Source organism: Dendropsophus ebraccatus, chromosome 8 (genome assembly GCF_027789765.1).
Source record: "Dendropsophus ebraccatus isolate aDenEbr1 chromosome 8, aDenEbr1.pat, whole genome shotgun sequence".
Lineage (NCBI taxonomy): Eukaryota > Metazoa > Chordata > Amphibia > Anura > Hylidae > Dendropsophus > Dendropsophus ebraccatus.
In genome coordinates, this window is record NC_091461.1 from 123,213,409 (window position 1) to 123,230,147 (window position 16,739).

The 16,739-nt window shown below is 46.0% G+C and overlaps 1 protein-coding gene across 1 annotated transcript; it reads right to left on the bottom strand.

The window, feature by feature from the left end:
• Positions 1-2,798: 2,798 nt before the first annotated feature.
• On the bottom strand, positions 2,799-14,544 carry LDLRAD1 (low density lipoprotein receptor class A domain containing 1). The gene is made up of 6 exons (XM_069979516.1): positions 14,439-14,544; positions 11,903-11,966; positions 11,702-11,824; positions 8,778-8,915; positions 8,038-8,166; positions 2,799-3,132 (listed from the first exon to the last, which is right to left on the bottom strand). Exons 1-6 carry the CDS (start codon positions 14,457-14,459, stop codon positions 2,987-2,989), a joined length of 621 nt encoding a protein of 206 aa, XP_069835617.1. The 5' UTR covers positions 14,460-14,544; the 3' UTR covers positions 2,799-2,986.
• Positions 14,545-16,739: the final 2,195 nt, after the last annotated feature.

Consider the following 16,739-nt stretch of genomic DNA (forward strand, 5'->3'; position numbering starts at 1 on the left):
ACAGCTGTAAAGTCTTGGCCACTGGCAGGACGAATCACTCCCGACCAGCTGGGGGGGCACTCCGGCCAACAGACCGCAGGCAGGCAGACAGACCGCAGGCAGGCAGACAGACCGCAGGCAGGCAGACAGACCGCAGGCAGGCAGATAGACCGCAGGCAGGCAGACAGACCGCAGGCAGGCAGACAGACCGCAGGCAGGAAGACAGACCGCAGGCAGGCAGATAGACCGCAGGCAGGCAGACAGACCGCAGGCAGATAGACCGCAGGCAGGCAGATAGACCGCAGGCAGGCAGACCGCAGGCAGGCAGATAGACCGCAGGCAGACAGACCGCAGGCAGGCAGGCAGACCGCAGGCAGGCAGACCGCAGGCAGGCAGACCGCAGGCAGACAGACCGCAGGCAGGCAGACCGCAGGCAGACAGACCGCAGGCAGGCAGATAGACCGCAGGCAGACAGACCGCAGGCAGACAGACCGCAGGCAGGCAGACAGACCGCAGGCAGGCAGATAGACCGCAGGCAGGCAGACAGACCGCAGGCAGGCAGACAGACCGCAGGCAGGCAGATAGACCGCAGGCAGACAGACCGCAGGCAGACAGACCGCAGGCAAGCAGACAGACCGCAGGCAGACAGACCGCAGGCAGGCAGATAGACCGCTGGCAGACAGACCGCAGGCAGGCAGATAGACCGCTGGCAGACAGACCGCAGGCAGGCAGATAGACCGCTGGCAGGCAGACAGACCGCACATCTGGGGAGCCGAAAGAAAGGTCTGGACAGGGCACCATTTACCCTAAGGTAGCGAGCTGCTGGCGCTATTACATGCACGGACAGCGGGAGTGGGGAGCTGCAGGGGGGGCAGACCAGATCTTTAGAGTGGCGGTCTGCTATTACACGACGCGACGGCCAGCAGATCATCACTATGGTTATCCGGATTTTAGGTCATACTTTAAATCAACAATCAGCAGACATTGTGCACATCAACTGGTCATTGATTAAAACCGTTACCTATTACATTAAGCGATTATCGGTCAGAACGGCCAGTAATCACCCAGGTGCAGCCAATAATCGCTTTGTGTAATAGTACCCCAAGGCCGGCCCTGTTATTACATGATGCTGAGCGAGGAAAGACTCCACTACAGGGCCTCCCCGTCTGTGTTTCACGGAACATGGGAATAAGCCCTAACACCTCTGTCATTGAAATCAATGGGGGAGATAAATAATAGCTTGTGTGTCAGTGTGTGTGTATAAATGTATGTACATATATGTGTCGGGGTGTGTCGTACATTTGCCCTAGAAAAAGTGGTGTATTGTATTATTACATTATTATTATTATTATTATTATTATTATTATTATATACAGTATGCTTTGTTAGATGTTTAGATGGGTGTGGTTTATATGCAACTCAGTGTGCAAGATTTTTGGCTTAAAGGGAACCTGTCACCCCGGCCAGCCCCCAGACCCACCCCAAGACAAGGACAGGGTCTCGCATACGTACCTGCTCCTGCGCTCTTAATATGCAAAGGAGCGGAGGCGAGTCAGATGGCCCTAGGAAAGCACTGTGCCACTGATTTACTATGGCCATCAGACTAATCTCTGCTCATTTGCTTTCCGTGGCGGGAGCTGCACTGGGGCACGCAGGAGTGGGTAAAGTTGTGATTAGTTGGTGTCTGAATGTTCCTGATGGTCAGATGGAACAGGGAGAAGCGTTCACTGCGATCTTCATCCACCTGAGCTCTATAGAGTTAAAATGGAACCATCACCTGCAGAAGACTGAAAAGGCAGCAAGCCAGGGAGGGAAGAGCTTAGCTGAGCGCTTCTACCGCTTCCACCGAAGGATCAGCGGGGATATTAACCCACAGACCAGTCCAAATGTTTAAGGCGTCTCTAGTGCCATTAAAAAGTATACTGCCGTTCTCAGCTGTTCTCCTAATATGCAGGAGAATAGGATTCTTGCCACACCCCTCTCCCCGCCCTCCAGCTGCTGAGTGACAGGTGACTGCCTATATACAGCATGGATAGATAACTGCCAATCAGCAGCTGGTGGGTGGAGTTTTCTGCTTCTCATGAATATCCAGGACTACTGAGCTCATGCACATAATGGAGAAGACTACTTATTGTCCATGTTATTCAGGAGAATATCTCTAGATCAGTATTATATACATGGCTGCTAAGAAACAGTCGGCTTCACATCATTATAATGCTTTTATTTGTATGGCGCCATCTGGTTCCGCAGCACTTTACTGATTTAGTTGGTTTTGGTCCCTGTCCCCATCAGGGCTCCCAATCTATATTCACCTCTCTGTATGTTTTAGGAGGAAACGCAAACACAGAGAACATACAAACTCTTTGCAGAGGTCGCCCTCGGTGGGATTTGACCCCAGGACCCCAATGCTGACCCCTGATCCCCGGGCTGTCGTATATATTGTATACTGATGGATTACTCTGTGCTGTATCATTAATAGGTGCCGATCACATAGACGCAGACCGTGCAATCCAGCAATAAGGGGGTACACGTCAGCACCGAAGACCACAGAGAGATAGCGGTCACCACATAAGAGAGCGACGACGCTAGAAATATAGAGAGAGAATTGTAAGACATGTCATTAATAATCCGCAGCCAACATGGGCCTGGATATTCCTTACTGAATTAGAAAAACATGGCCGCTATCGCCCAGCGTCACCTCTGCCCTCAGGTTGGGACTGGTATTACACATCGGCTCCGTTCACTTTAAAGGAACTAAACCACGCAAGACGCATCAGACGCGACTCAGCGAATCGCGTTTCACTGTTTCTGGGGGGGGGAAATCCTTGACAATCCATTCTATACAGCCACACATCACCCGCCATGTATTCGTCACGTCCAAGAGATCAGGGACCGCCCGTGACTATGGTCGGCCTCCCTTGATTGCTGGCGCTGTAATATACGGCTATAATCAGGAATTTCCAGGTAAATGTATATACAGGTATTAGCGACGTCCGCTCCGGGGCCGTCAGCTGCATTGATATTCATCAGACCAGTTCACACAGTTCTGGACCCCATTGCGGCACAAGGAGGTGGGGATGCAGTAGCAGTACTGGTAGAGAACCGGGGTGCACGTCCACCAGGAGGAGGTGCCGCAGATGGAACAGGAGGCCACTGAAAGAAACAACGGACAAGTGAGAGGAGACTCCATCCCGCAACCCTGTCCTGACCCCCTGACCCCAGGGACGCTGGGTGATTGGGGGCCTGATGCCCAATATATCTGATAGAAGCTGCTGGGGGTTATATGGGGGTGATGGGGGTCAGAGGTCACCCCCCCATGTTCTGTCATCCCCCCGCACCTGGATTCACACATGGGGTGACACATTACACCTGTAATTCTCAGGGATGTAAGGCGGAGGGGACCTGTATTCCGCTGTTTGTCATTATTTACAGATATTTTGGGACATAAAGATCCTGATAATGTCTCCTGTACAGATGGCCTCACAGCCTGAGGGACGGCTAAATAAAGTCCCTATTACACGCGGCGGCAGTGAGCGGGTGACAGCTGGGGGGGGCTGCCTGGGTGATCGCGAGATTGTCCGGGCAGCCCATATCAGATAGCAGCGGTCGCAGCCTCCTATTCCACAGAGCGACGGCCGCAGATTACTGTTAGGGTTTCAACGCGTTGAAAGACAAACTACCGCAACAATCAGCCGACATCCCTCATGTCGGCTGTCGGTGCCTTCTATTATGGTGCGTTTACACAGAGAGATTTATCTGACAGAGTTTTGAAGCCAAAGCCAGGAATGGATTTGAAAAGAGGAGAAATCTCAGTCCTTCCTTTATAAACTGTTCTCTGTTTATAATCTGTTCCTGGCTTTGGCTTTAAAAATCTGTCAGATAAATCTGTCTGTGTAAACGCATCATTATGCTAAGTTTACACAGAGCGATAATTGGCCCGATCGAACGATTAACGATTTCGAAGTAACAATTTTTTTTTTTTTAACGATCAGCGTTTAGACGGTACGATATATCATATAGCATTACACAGGATGATTATCTGCTTACATTTGCCGAATACAGCTGATAATCGTTTCATGTAATGGAACCTTACCAGCCACATAGTGAGCAGGCCGCACCAGTCACCAGGGAGGACATAATGTGTGCCGCGTTACATGTGTGGCGCTATATATTACATGTGTGGTGTTATATATTACATGTGTGGCGTTATATATTACATGTGTGGTGTTATATATTACATGTGTGGCGTTATATATTACATGTGTGGCGTTATATAATACATGTGTGGCGTTATATATTACATGTGTGGTGTTATATATTACATGTGTGGCGTTATATATATTACATGTGTGGCGTTATATATATATTACATGTGTGGTGTTATATATTACATGTGTGGCGTTATATATTACATGTGTGGCGCTATATATTACATGTGTGGCGTTATATATTACATGTGTGGCGTTATATATTACATGTGTGGTGTTATATATTACATGTGTGGTGTTATATATTACATGTGTGGCGTTATATATTACATGTGTGGCATTATATATTACATGTGTGGCGTTATATATTACATGTGTGGCGCTATATATTACATGTGTGGCGTTATATATTACATGTGTGGCGTTATATATTACATGTGTGGCGTTATATAATACATGTGTGGCGTTATATATTACATGTGTGGCGCTATATATTACATGTGTGGCGCTATATATTACATGTGTGGTGTTATATATTACATGTGTGGCGTTATATATATTACATGTGTGGCGTTATATATATATTACATGTGTGGTGTTATATATTACATGTGTGGCGTTATATATTACATGTGTGGTGTTATATATTACATGTGTGGCGTTATATATTACATGTGTGGCGTTATATATTACATGTGTGGCGCTATATATTACATGTGTGGCGTTATATATTACATGTGTGGCGTTATATATTACATGTGTGGCGCTATATATTACATGTGTGGCGTTATATATTACATGTGTGGCGTTATATATTACATGTGTGGTGTTATATATTACATGTGTGGTGTTATATATTACATGTGTGGCGTTATATATTACATGTGTGGCGTTATATATTACATGTGTGGCGTTATATATTACATGTGTGGCGCTATATATTACATGTGTGGCGTTATATATTACATGTGTGGCGTTATATATTACATGTGTGGCGTTATATAATACATGTGTGGTGTTATATATTACATGTGTGGCATTATATATTACATGTGTGGCGTTATATATTACATGTGTGGCGTTATATATTACATGTGTGGCGTTATATATATATTACATGTGTGGCATTATATATTACATGTGTGGCGTTATATATTACATGTGTGGCGTTATATATTACATGTGTGGCGCTATATATTACATGTGTGGCGCTATATATTACATGTGTGGTGTTATATATTACATGTGTGGCGTTATATATATTACATGTGTGGCGTTATATATATATTACATGTGTGGTGTTATATATTACATGTGTGGCGTTATATATTACATGTGTGGCGTTATATATTACATGTGTGGCGTTATATATTACATGTGTGGCGTTATATATATATTACATGTGTGGCATTATATATTACATGTGTGGCGTTATATATTACATGTGTGGCGTTATATATTACATGTGTGGCGTTATATAATACATGTGTGGCGTTATATAATACATGTGTGGCGTTATATATTACATGTGTGGTGTTATATATTACATGTGTGGTGTTATATATTACATGTGTGGTGTTATATATATATTACATGTGTGGTGTTATATATATATTACATGTGTGGCGTTATATATTACATGTGTGGCGTTATATATTACATATGTGGGGCGTTATATATTACATGTGTGGCGTTATATAATACATGTGTGGCGTTATATATTACATGTGTGGCGTTATATATTACATGTGTGGCGTTATATATATATTACATGTGTGGCATTATATATTACATGTGTGGCATTATATATTACATGTGTGGCGTTATATATTACATGTGTGGCGTTATATATTACATGTGTGGCGCTATATATTACATGTGTGGCGCTATATATTACATGTGTGGTGTTATATATTACATGTGTGGCGTTATATATATTACATGTGTGGCGTTATATATATATTACATGTGTGGTGTTATATATTACATGTGTGGCGTTATATATTACATGTGTGGCGTTATATATTACATGTGTGGCGTTATATATATATTACATGTGTGGCATTATATATTACATGTGTGGCGTTATATATTACATGTGTGGCGTTATATATTACATGTGTGGCGTTATATAATACATGTGTGGCGTTATATAATACATGTGTGGCGTTATATATTACATGTGTGGTGTTATATATTACATGTGTGGTGTTATATATTACATGTGTGGTGTTATATATATATTACATGTGTGGCGTTATATATATATTACATGTGTGGCGTTATATATTACATGTGTGGCGTTATATATTACATGTGTGGCGTTATATAATACATGTGTGGCGTTATATATTACATGTGTGGCGTTATATATTACATGTGTGGCGTTATATATTACATGTGTGGCGTTATATATTACATGTGTGGTGTTATATATTACATGTGTGGTGTTATATATATATTACATGTGTGGCGTTATATATATATTACATGTGTGGCGTTATATATTACATGTGTGGCGTTATATATTACATGTGTGGCGTTATATAATACATGTGTGGCGTTATATATTACATGTGTGGCGTTATATATTACATGTGTGGTGTTATATATTACATGTGTGGTGTTATATATTACATGTGTGGTGTTATATATTACATGTGTGGTGTTATATATATATTACATGTGTGGCATTATATATTACATGTGTGGTGTTATATATTACATGTGTGGCGTTATATATTATATGTGTGGCGTTATATATTACATGTGTGGTGTTATATATATATTACATGTGTGGTGTTATATATATATTACATGTGTGGCGTTATATATTACATGTGTGGCGTTATATATTACATGTGTGGCGTTATATATTACATGTGTGGTGTTATATATTACATGTGTGGCGTTATATATTATATGTGTGGCGTTATATATTACATGTGTGGTGTTATATATTACATGTGTGGCGTTATATATTACATGTGTGGCGTTATATAATACATGTGTGGCGTTATATATTACATGTGTGGCGTTATATATTACATGTGTGGCGTTATATATTACATGTGTGGCGTTATATATTACATGTGTGGCGTTATATATTACATGTGTGGTGTTATATATTACATGTGTGGCGTTATATAATACATGTGTGGCGTTATATATTACATGTGTGGTGTTACATGTGCTGTGTTACATGTTGTGTGTGCCATGTTATGCATGTGGTGTTCCATGTGTGGTGTGCAGTGTTACTGTACATGCATTGTGGTAAGTGTGTGGCGTTCCGTGTGCTGTGTAATGTGTGTGGTGGTGTGTATGCAATGTTTGTGTGGTGTTGTGTGTGTATGTTACATGTGCTGCGATACAGGCAGCGCAGACATTTCACACACGTGTTTCTGTGTAGCCGCAGCCTGATTGGCCGATACATGATACACGGTGACATCACTGATGACATCATAGTTGTTCCTGTATGTGAGGATTTCTTGGGAATGTGAGGGGCGACTGTAAGAGTCTCCCCTTATACCCTGGCACCCACATCATGGTGGCTGAGAGGGTCTTCTGTAACGCTGGGGTCTACAATTTGAGTGTAATTGCATCTTTTGGGCTTCTTTCCCCCCATGTTTTAGGTAGGTGGTCTCTTCTATCATCTAAGCAGCTTCATCCCCCTCCTCCCCCATCTCCCATCTATTTTACACTAGACTGATGTTTCAGTGACCCCTTCTGTGGTCCATGAGGCGGCTTCCTACACTGATGGACTCTCATACACCATCATGCCCCCATGTTTTCTACCCTCAGACCTCTGACCCCCAGGATGGCAGCGCCCCCCATTGTCCCTTATACTCACAGGACTCGGACTCGTCAGAACAGTCTCCGCAGTTATTGATGCCGTTACACTTCAAGTTGCTGTAGATCCAGATTTGAGGATTTCCGCATCGGAATATTAAGTATCCGGGTAGATTATTCGGCAGGTTACCTATCGGGGACACATTCCCAGTCAGCCAGCATAGCCCATGGGGATCCTGTATCTCATACTGCTAGTAGTTCAGCTTCCCCTTCTCAATCAGGCAAGGATAGGGATGGGAAGGGGAGCAGGGAGATATCAAAGCCCTCAGCACTTACAGTGTCAGCAGTCTGGACCCTGAATTGTAGCTAAAGTTAGTGAAGTTAAAGGGGTACTCCAGCAAAACTTTTTTTTTCTCCAGAAAGTGGTGTCAGAAAGTTATACAGGTTATTCAAATGTTAAAAAATCTTAAAGCTTTCAGTACTTATCAGCTGCTGTATGTCCTGCAGGAAGTGGTGTATTCTCTCCAGTGTGACACAGTGCTCTCTGCTGCCACCGCTGTCCATGTCAGGAACTGTCCAGAGCAGGAGAGGTTTTCTATGGGGATTTGCTGCTGCTCTGGACAGTTCCTTCAGGACATACAGCAGCTGATAAGTACTGGAAGACTAGAGATTTTTATATAGAAATAATAGACAAATCTGTATAACTTTCTGACACCAGTTGACTTGGAAGAAAGAAAATTTCACCGGAGTACCCCTTTACATATGAATGAGCCAATGGTTGGAGGCAACATGGATACTCACTGCACAGTGATGTCACTTCATCCTCTCCGTTGCCGCAGTCACTGGCAGAGTTACAGACCTGAGACGGCAGCAGACATGTGATCCGGTCATCACATAGGAAGCCGGTGTGGTTATCGGACGTCACACAGTAGCGGCTCTCTGGGGACGGAGAAGACACCGGGTTATTATACGTCTGTACTGAGCGATCATATGTGATAGTAACAGGTCAGCACTAAGGTGATATACACCGAGCAGCCAATAGATTAAGGGCCCTATTCCACTGGACGATTAGCGTTTGCATAATCGTTAACGATTAATGATCTCAAACGACCGCTATTGCGGAAGACCTGAAAACGTTCACTCATTTCCATGGAACGATAATCGTTACTTATGATCGTAATTGCGATCGTTTTTTCTTCGCTATTTATTCGCTATTGCGTTCGTCTCTATTGCGAACGACCGAACGCTGTCTTATTCAATGCAAACGATTTGCGAACGTTTTGCGAACGAGCAACGATAAAAATAGGTCCAGGTCTTATAAAGCCATTAACGATTTCTCTTTCGGTCGTTAATCGTTAACTGCATTTCAACCGAACGATTATTGTTTAGATTCGAACGATTTAACGATAATCTGAACGATAATCGTCCGGTGGAATAGGGCCCTAAAACCACTCAGAGGTGGCAGGAATAATAGTGACTCCTACAATGGCTCCTGTCAGGGGGAGATATATAAGGATCCGGGGCCCTAATGTGATGGCTAAAGGGTGAAAGGGCCACATAACCTGTAAATGAGGGGCCTTTCGGGGTGTCCCCAGTGTTTGTTGGTCAGTACCCACCAAAAGTGATCAAGGGAATACAGGGAAAGGGGCTCCGACCCCATAGAGTACTGTAATATGGGAGGGCTCCAACCCCATAGAAGAGTAATGTAGTATGGGAGGGCTCCAACCCCATAAAGGAGTAATGTAGTATGGGAGGGCTCCAACCCCATAGAGGAGTACTGTAGTATGGGAGGGAGGGCTCCCACCCCATAGAGTACTGTAGTATGGGAGGGAGGGCTCCAACCCCATAGAGGAGTACTGTAGTATGGGAGGGAGGGCTCCGACCCCATAGAGGAGTACTGTAGTATGGAAGGGAAGGCTCCGACCCCATAGAGGAGTACTGTAGTATGGGTGGGAGGGCTCCGACCCCATAGAGGAGTACTGTAGTATGGGAGGGAGGGCTCCGACCCCATAGAGGAGTACTGTAGTATGGAAGGGAAGGCTCCGACCCCATAGAGGAGTACTGTAGTATGGGTGGGAGGGCTTCGACCCCATAGAGGAGTACTGTAGTATGGGAGGGCTCCGACCCCATAGAGGAGTAATGTAGTATGGGAGGGCTCCGACCCCATAGAGGAGTACTGTAGTATGGGAGGGCTCCAACCCCATAGAGGAGTACTGTAGTACGGGAGGGCTCCAACCCCATAGAGGAGTACTGTAGTATGGGAGGGCTCCAACCCCATAGAGTACTGTAGTATGGGAGGGAGAGCTCCGACCGCATAGAGTACTGTAGTATGGGAGGGAGGGCTCCGACCCTATAGAGTACTGTAGTATGGGAGGGAGGGCTCCGACCCCATAGAGTACTGTAGTATGGGAGGGAGGGCTCCGACCCCATAGAGGAGTACTGTAATATGGGAGGGCTCCGACCCCATAGAGAAGTACTGTAATATGGGAGGGAGGGCTCCGACCCCATAGAGTACTGTAGTATGGGAGGGAGGGCTCCGATCCCATAGAGGAGTACTGTAATATGGGAGGGAGGGAGGGCTCCGACCCCATAGAGGAGTACTGTAATATAGGAGGGAGGGCTCCGACCCCATAGAGTACTGTAGTATGGGAGGGAGGGCTCCGACCCCATAGAGGAGTACTGTAATATGGGAGGGAGGGCTCCGACCCCATAGAGGAGTACTGTAGTATGGGAGGGAGGGCTCCGACCCCATAGAGGAGTACTGTAGTATGGGAGGGAGGGCTCCGACCCCATAGAGGAGTACTGTAGTATGGGAGGGAGGGCTCCGACCCCATAGAGGAGTACTGTAGTATGGGAGGGAGGGCTCCGACCCCATAGAGGAGTACTGTAGTATGGGAGGGCTCCAACCCCATAGAGGAGTACTGTAGTACAGGAGGGCTCCAACCCCATAGAGGAGTACTGTAGTATGGGAGGGAGGGCTCCGACCGCATAGAGTACTGTAGTATGGGAGGGAGGGCTCCGACCCCATAGAGTACTGTAGTATGGGAGGGAGGGCTCCGACCCCATAGAGGAGTACTGTAATATGGGAGGGCTCCGACCCCATAGAGAAGTACTGTAATATGGGAGGGAGGGCTCCGACCCCATAGAGTACTGTAGTATGGGAGGGAGGGCTCCGACCCCATAGAGGAGTACTGTAGTATGGGAGGGAGGGCTCCGACCCCATAGAGGAGTACTGTAGTATGGGAGGGAGGGCTCCGACCCCATAGAGGAGTACTGTAGTATGGGAGGGAGGGCTCCGACCCCATAGAGGAGTACTGTAGTATGGGAGGGCTCCAACCCCATAGAGGAGTACTGTAGTACAGGAGGGCTCCAACCCCATAGAGGAGTACTGTAGTATGGGAGGGAGGGCTCCGACCGCATAGAGTACTGTAGTATGGGAGGGAGGGCTCCGACCCCATAGAGTACTGTAGTATGGGAGGGAGGGCTCCGACCCCATAGAGGAGTACTGTAATATGGGAGGGCTCCGACCCCATAGAGAAGTACTGTAATATGGGAGGGAGGGCTCCGACCCCATAGAGGAGTACTGTAATATGGGATTAAGGGCTCCGACCCCCTTAGCGTCTGACGGAAGCCAGATGGGCCGAAAAGTATCAGAACCCGACTGTGGAGCAATAGAAGACGACGGCCGTTAGAATTGTGTGGCCCCATTGTTTGCATCCTATTACCTGGGGTCCGAGCAGGGATGGCGAGCAGGACGGCGCACACAATGGCGGCAGCAATGATCATCAGCAGGATCAGCGTCACCCCTATAATGCACACGCATCTTCTGCTGCAGCCGCAACACGCATCTGAGAATCATAAAGGGGATCGGTCAGAAAAGGTCACAAACAACGGGCAGAGAAACGGCCACCGAAGCGTATAGTTACTCTTCTCATCCCACGAGAGCATCGACACTGTGGAGCCCATTGAGGAAGCGTCCATACTTCTCCTCTGCAAGAGACAATATAGGAGGACACGTCACTTAAAGGGGATGTACATAGCACGGTGTCATACCAGGAAACTGCAGCCCCATGTAAGAGCAGATCAACTAGATCAAGTAGATCCATTGACATGGGTACTGTCATGTAAAAACTTTAGATTTTTTTGATTGGTGGGGGTGAGTGGTCAGAACCCCATTACTGTGCTGGGGCCTCGGAGCTTCTGGTCATTGACTGTGCTCCAGAAATCTCAGTCTTTCCTTTATGACCTGGTCTCTGTTTATAGTCTGTTTCTGGCTTTGGCTTCAAATCTTTGGTAAATAATCTGTCAGATAATCTTTCTGTGTAAATGGACCCTAAGAGCGAACTAAACCTCCAATGATCCTACAGCCATCTCACTGCACCGTGACCAACCTCCCCTCCTGTCTCCACACATCACACACTGATCTCTTACACATCACACACTGATCCCTCACAGATAACACTGATCCCTCACACATCACACACTGATCTCTCACAGATCACACACTGATCCCTCACACATCACTTACTGATCCCTCACACATCACACACTGATCCCTCACACATCACACACTGATCCCTCACAGATAACACTGATCCCTCACACATCACACACTGATCCCTCACAGATCACACACTGATCTCTCACACATCACACACTGATCCCTTACACATCACACACTGATCCCTCACACATCACACACTGATCTCTCACAGATCACACACTGATCCCTTGCAGATCACACACTGATCCCTTGCAGATCACACACTGATCCCTCACACATCACACACTGATCTCTCACACATCACACTGATCCCTCACACATCACACTGATCCCTCACACATCACACACTGATCCCTCACACATCACACACTGATCCCTCACACATCACACACTGATCTCTCACAGATCACACACTGATCCCTCACACATCACTTACTGATCCCTCACACATCACACACTGATCCCTCACACATCACACACTGATCCCTCACAGATAACACTGATCCCTCACACATCACACACTGATCCCTCACAGATAACACTGATCCCTCACACATCACACACTGATCCCTTACACATTACACACTGATCCCTCAGATCACACTGATCCCTCACACATCACACACTGATCCCTCAGAGATCACACACTGATCCCTTAGATCACACACACTGATCCCTCACACATCACACACTGATCCCTCACACATCACACACTGATCTCTCACAGATCATACACTGATCCCTCACACATCACTTACTGATCCCTCACACATCACACACTGATCCCTCACACATCACACACTGATCCCTCACAGATAACACTGATCCCTCACACATCACACACTGATCCCTCACAGATAACACTGATCCCTCACACATCACACACTGATCCCTCACAGATCACACACTGATCTCTCACACATCACACACTGATCCCTTACACATCACACACTGATCCCTCACACATCACACACTGATCCCTCACAGATAACACTGATCCCTCACACATCACACACTGATCCCTCACAGATAACACTGATCCCTCACACATCACACACTGATCCCTCACAGATCACACACTGATCTCTCACACATCACACACTGATCCCTTACACATCACACACTGATCCCTCACACATCACACACTGATCTCTCACAGATCACACACTGATCCCTTGCAGATCACACACTGATCCCTCACACATCACACACTGATCCCTCACACATCACACACTGATCCCTCACACATTACACACTGATCCCTCAGATCACACTGATCCCTCACACATCACACACTGATCCCTCAGAGATCACACACTGATCCCTTAGATCACACACACTGATCCCTCACACATTACACACTGATCCCTCACACGTCACACTGATCCCTCACACATCACACACTGATCCCTCACACATTACACACTGATCCCTCAGGTCACACTGATCCCTCACACATCACACACTGATCCCTCACACATTACACACTGATCCCTCAGAGATCACACACTGATCCCTCAGAGATCACACACTGATCCCTCATAGATCACACACTGATCCCTCAGAGAACACACACACTGATCCCTCACACATCACACAGATCTCTCACACATCACACACTGATCCCTCATAGATCACACACTGATCCCTCAGAGATCACACACTGATCCCTCACACATCACGCACTGATCCCTCAGAGATCACACACTGATCCCTCACACATCACGCACTGATCCCTCACAGAAATAAAAAAAATCTTATTGGTGTTTTTTGTAATTTTTTGTGTTGGACAATTTATAATTTTCACTGGGACCAAAATAATAGTTTATCAGGTTTTACTGTTATAAAACAACAAACCGGTGACCGACAGCCGCCTCACATGTGTGTCCTCCCTGTATATATATATATATATATGACTAATGCCCCCATTATACCCTCCTGTGGGGGCCCCCTCTCACCTGGGGGTACGTCCGGTTCATCCCTCCCGTCCTCTGTCAGGGATCCTGGGGGCGGCCGGTCACTTATCCAGCTCCTTCTCTATAGACGCCTGTACAGACACACAAGGCTGAGGCTCCTGATCCAGCGTCTCCAGGAAACCAGAGAAACACTGAGGGCCGAGAGGCCAGGACGCTGCTGTGCACCATTAGTCACCTCCACTACACAGGAGGCCCGGCCTCTAATTATCAGGCTGAACATGACAGGCGAGGGAGGCGACTAAACCAGGGAGAATCCTCAGCCAACACATTTATTACCTGTATAAGAGGTGCAGCTCAGCCAAGGTGTCAACTACTACTGAAGGTCACCTTAAAGGGGTTCTCCAGCACTACAAAAACATGGCCACTTTCCCCCTACTGTTGTCTCCAGATTGGGTGGGGGTTTGAAACTCAGTTCCATTGAAGTAAATGGAGCTTAATTGCAAACCTCACCTGGAGACAAGAGAGGGGGATAAGTGGCCATGTTTTTGTAGCGTTGGATAAACCCTTTAAAGAGCACTAAGGTAAAAAATAAAAACTGCCACAAATCCCCATAGAAAACCTCTCCTGCTCTGGACAGTTCCTGACATGGACAGAGGTGGCAGCAGAGAGCACTGTGTCAGACTGGAGAGAATACACCACTTCCTGCAGGACATACAGCAGCTGATAAGTACTGGAAGAATGGAGATTTTTTTTTTTTTTATATAGAAGTAAATTGCAAATCTTTTTTGTTGTTACAAACTTTTGTTAAATAACCCCTTTAACTATATTTGTGATAGAAAGTCCCTTTAATTGACCGTTCTGGGACATCTAGCTTAGAGAATCCCACGTTGTGTTTCTGGAATAAAATAAAGACACCAGACGACCATTAAACCAATTGTCACAACTTGTGATTTTAAGTTTTATTAAAAGAAACCCTCAGCTTCCCACTTCTGTCCCTCATATAAAGCGGAGCCCCGACCTGCACCTCCTCGGCGGCCATCTTGTACAGTGGTTGTAGGTGATGATATACGGTAGATACAGAATCACTACGGACACATCCCGCCACGTCCGTGCAAGGTCCGACCTTTGCCGCTTTTCTCTATTTTGCTGGTTGCCCAGACAGCGCTTATTACCGCCGTCAGACATGTGAGTGACAGTTATCTGAGCTCCCACAATGCACTGCTCTCCAGTAACCGCTATCAGACAGGATACGCATTTTAGCTTTGGTCGCCATGTTTTCCTATTAGTCTCTATCAAATAAGCCGCAGCCTCGACGGTCAAAAACGTGTAATAAGCCTAAAAATGGCCCAAAAGCAAAAACAGCAGAAGAAGCGGTCAGACTGGCGGCGTCTTCAGCTCCTTAGGTGCCACGTGCTAAAAAAGCCACAAAGATGTCATAGCCGCCTCTGCAGTGCGTTCTACGTATTCTATGGACATATATCTATATAAACTTATGTGCAGTTCACCATCCTCTCCATCTTGTAGAGGTCACAATACACGGCCAGCTCTCCTATTCCGTCCTGTGCTCCCTGACCGCTCCACCTCCAGCCGCCATCATCTCTCAATCTAAGCTATAAATCCAAATCACGTAAAATATCACGAGAGGAGACGGAAGAGCAGGACTGGGCTGTCAGGAATCGGTCTGACTGATTCTCCATAGAACTGAATGGAGCAGCTTGCAGGGTATTGTAAGACATAGAAGCTTTATTTAAAGGGATGCTCTAGCAAAATACCTTTTTCTTTTAAAACAACTGGTGTGGGGAAGTTATAAAGATTTGAAAATTACTTCTATAGAAAAATCTCCAGGCTTCCAGTACTTATCAGCTGCTGTATGTCCTGCAGGAAGTGGTGTATTCTCTCCAGTCTGACACAGTGCTCTCTGCTGCCACCTCTGTCCATGTCAGGAACTGTCCAGAGCAGCAGCAAATCCCCATAGAAAACCTCTCCTGCTCTGGACAGTTCCTGACATGGACAGAGGTGGCAGCAGAGAGCACTGTGTCAGACTGGAGAGAATACACCACTTCCTGCAGGACATACAGCAGCTGATACTGGAAGACTGGAGATATTTCTATAGAAGTAATTTACAGATTTGTATAACTTTCTGAAATCAGTTGATTTAAAAGAAAACCTTTTTGTCTGAGTTCCCCTTTAAGACCAATTGAAAAGATGCATTAATTCATACAATTATTATAATAAATGAATCCATCGTCTCCGGCCGTAGAAAGTCGCCAATTGCTGAATTCAGAGCATTTTTCCCTCTAGGTGACGTGTCTGTGTGATCTGTCCGTGTGTCGTCTATTAGAG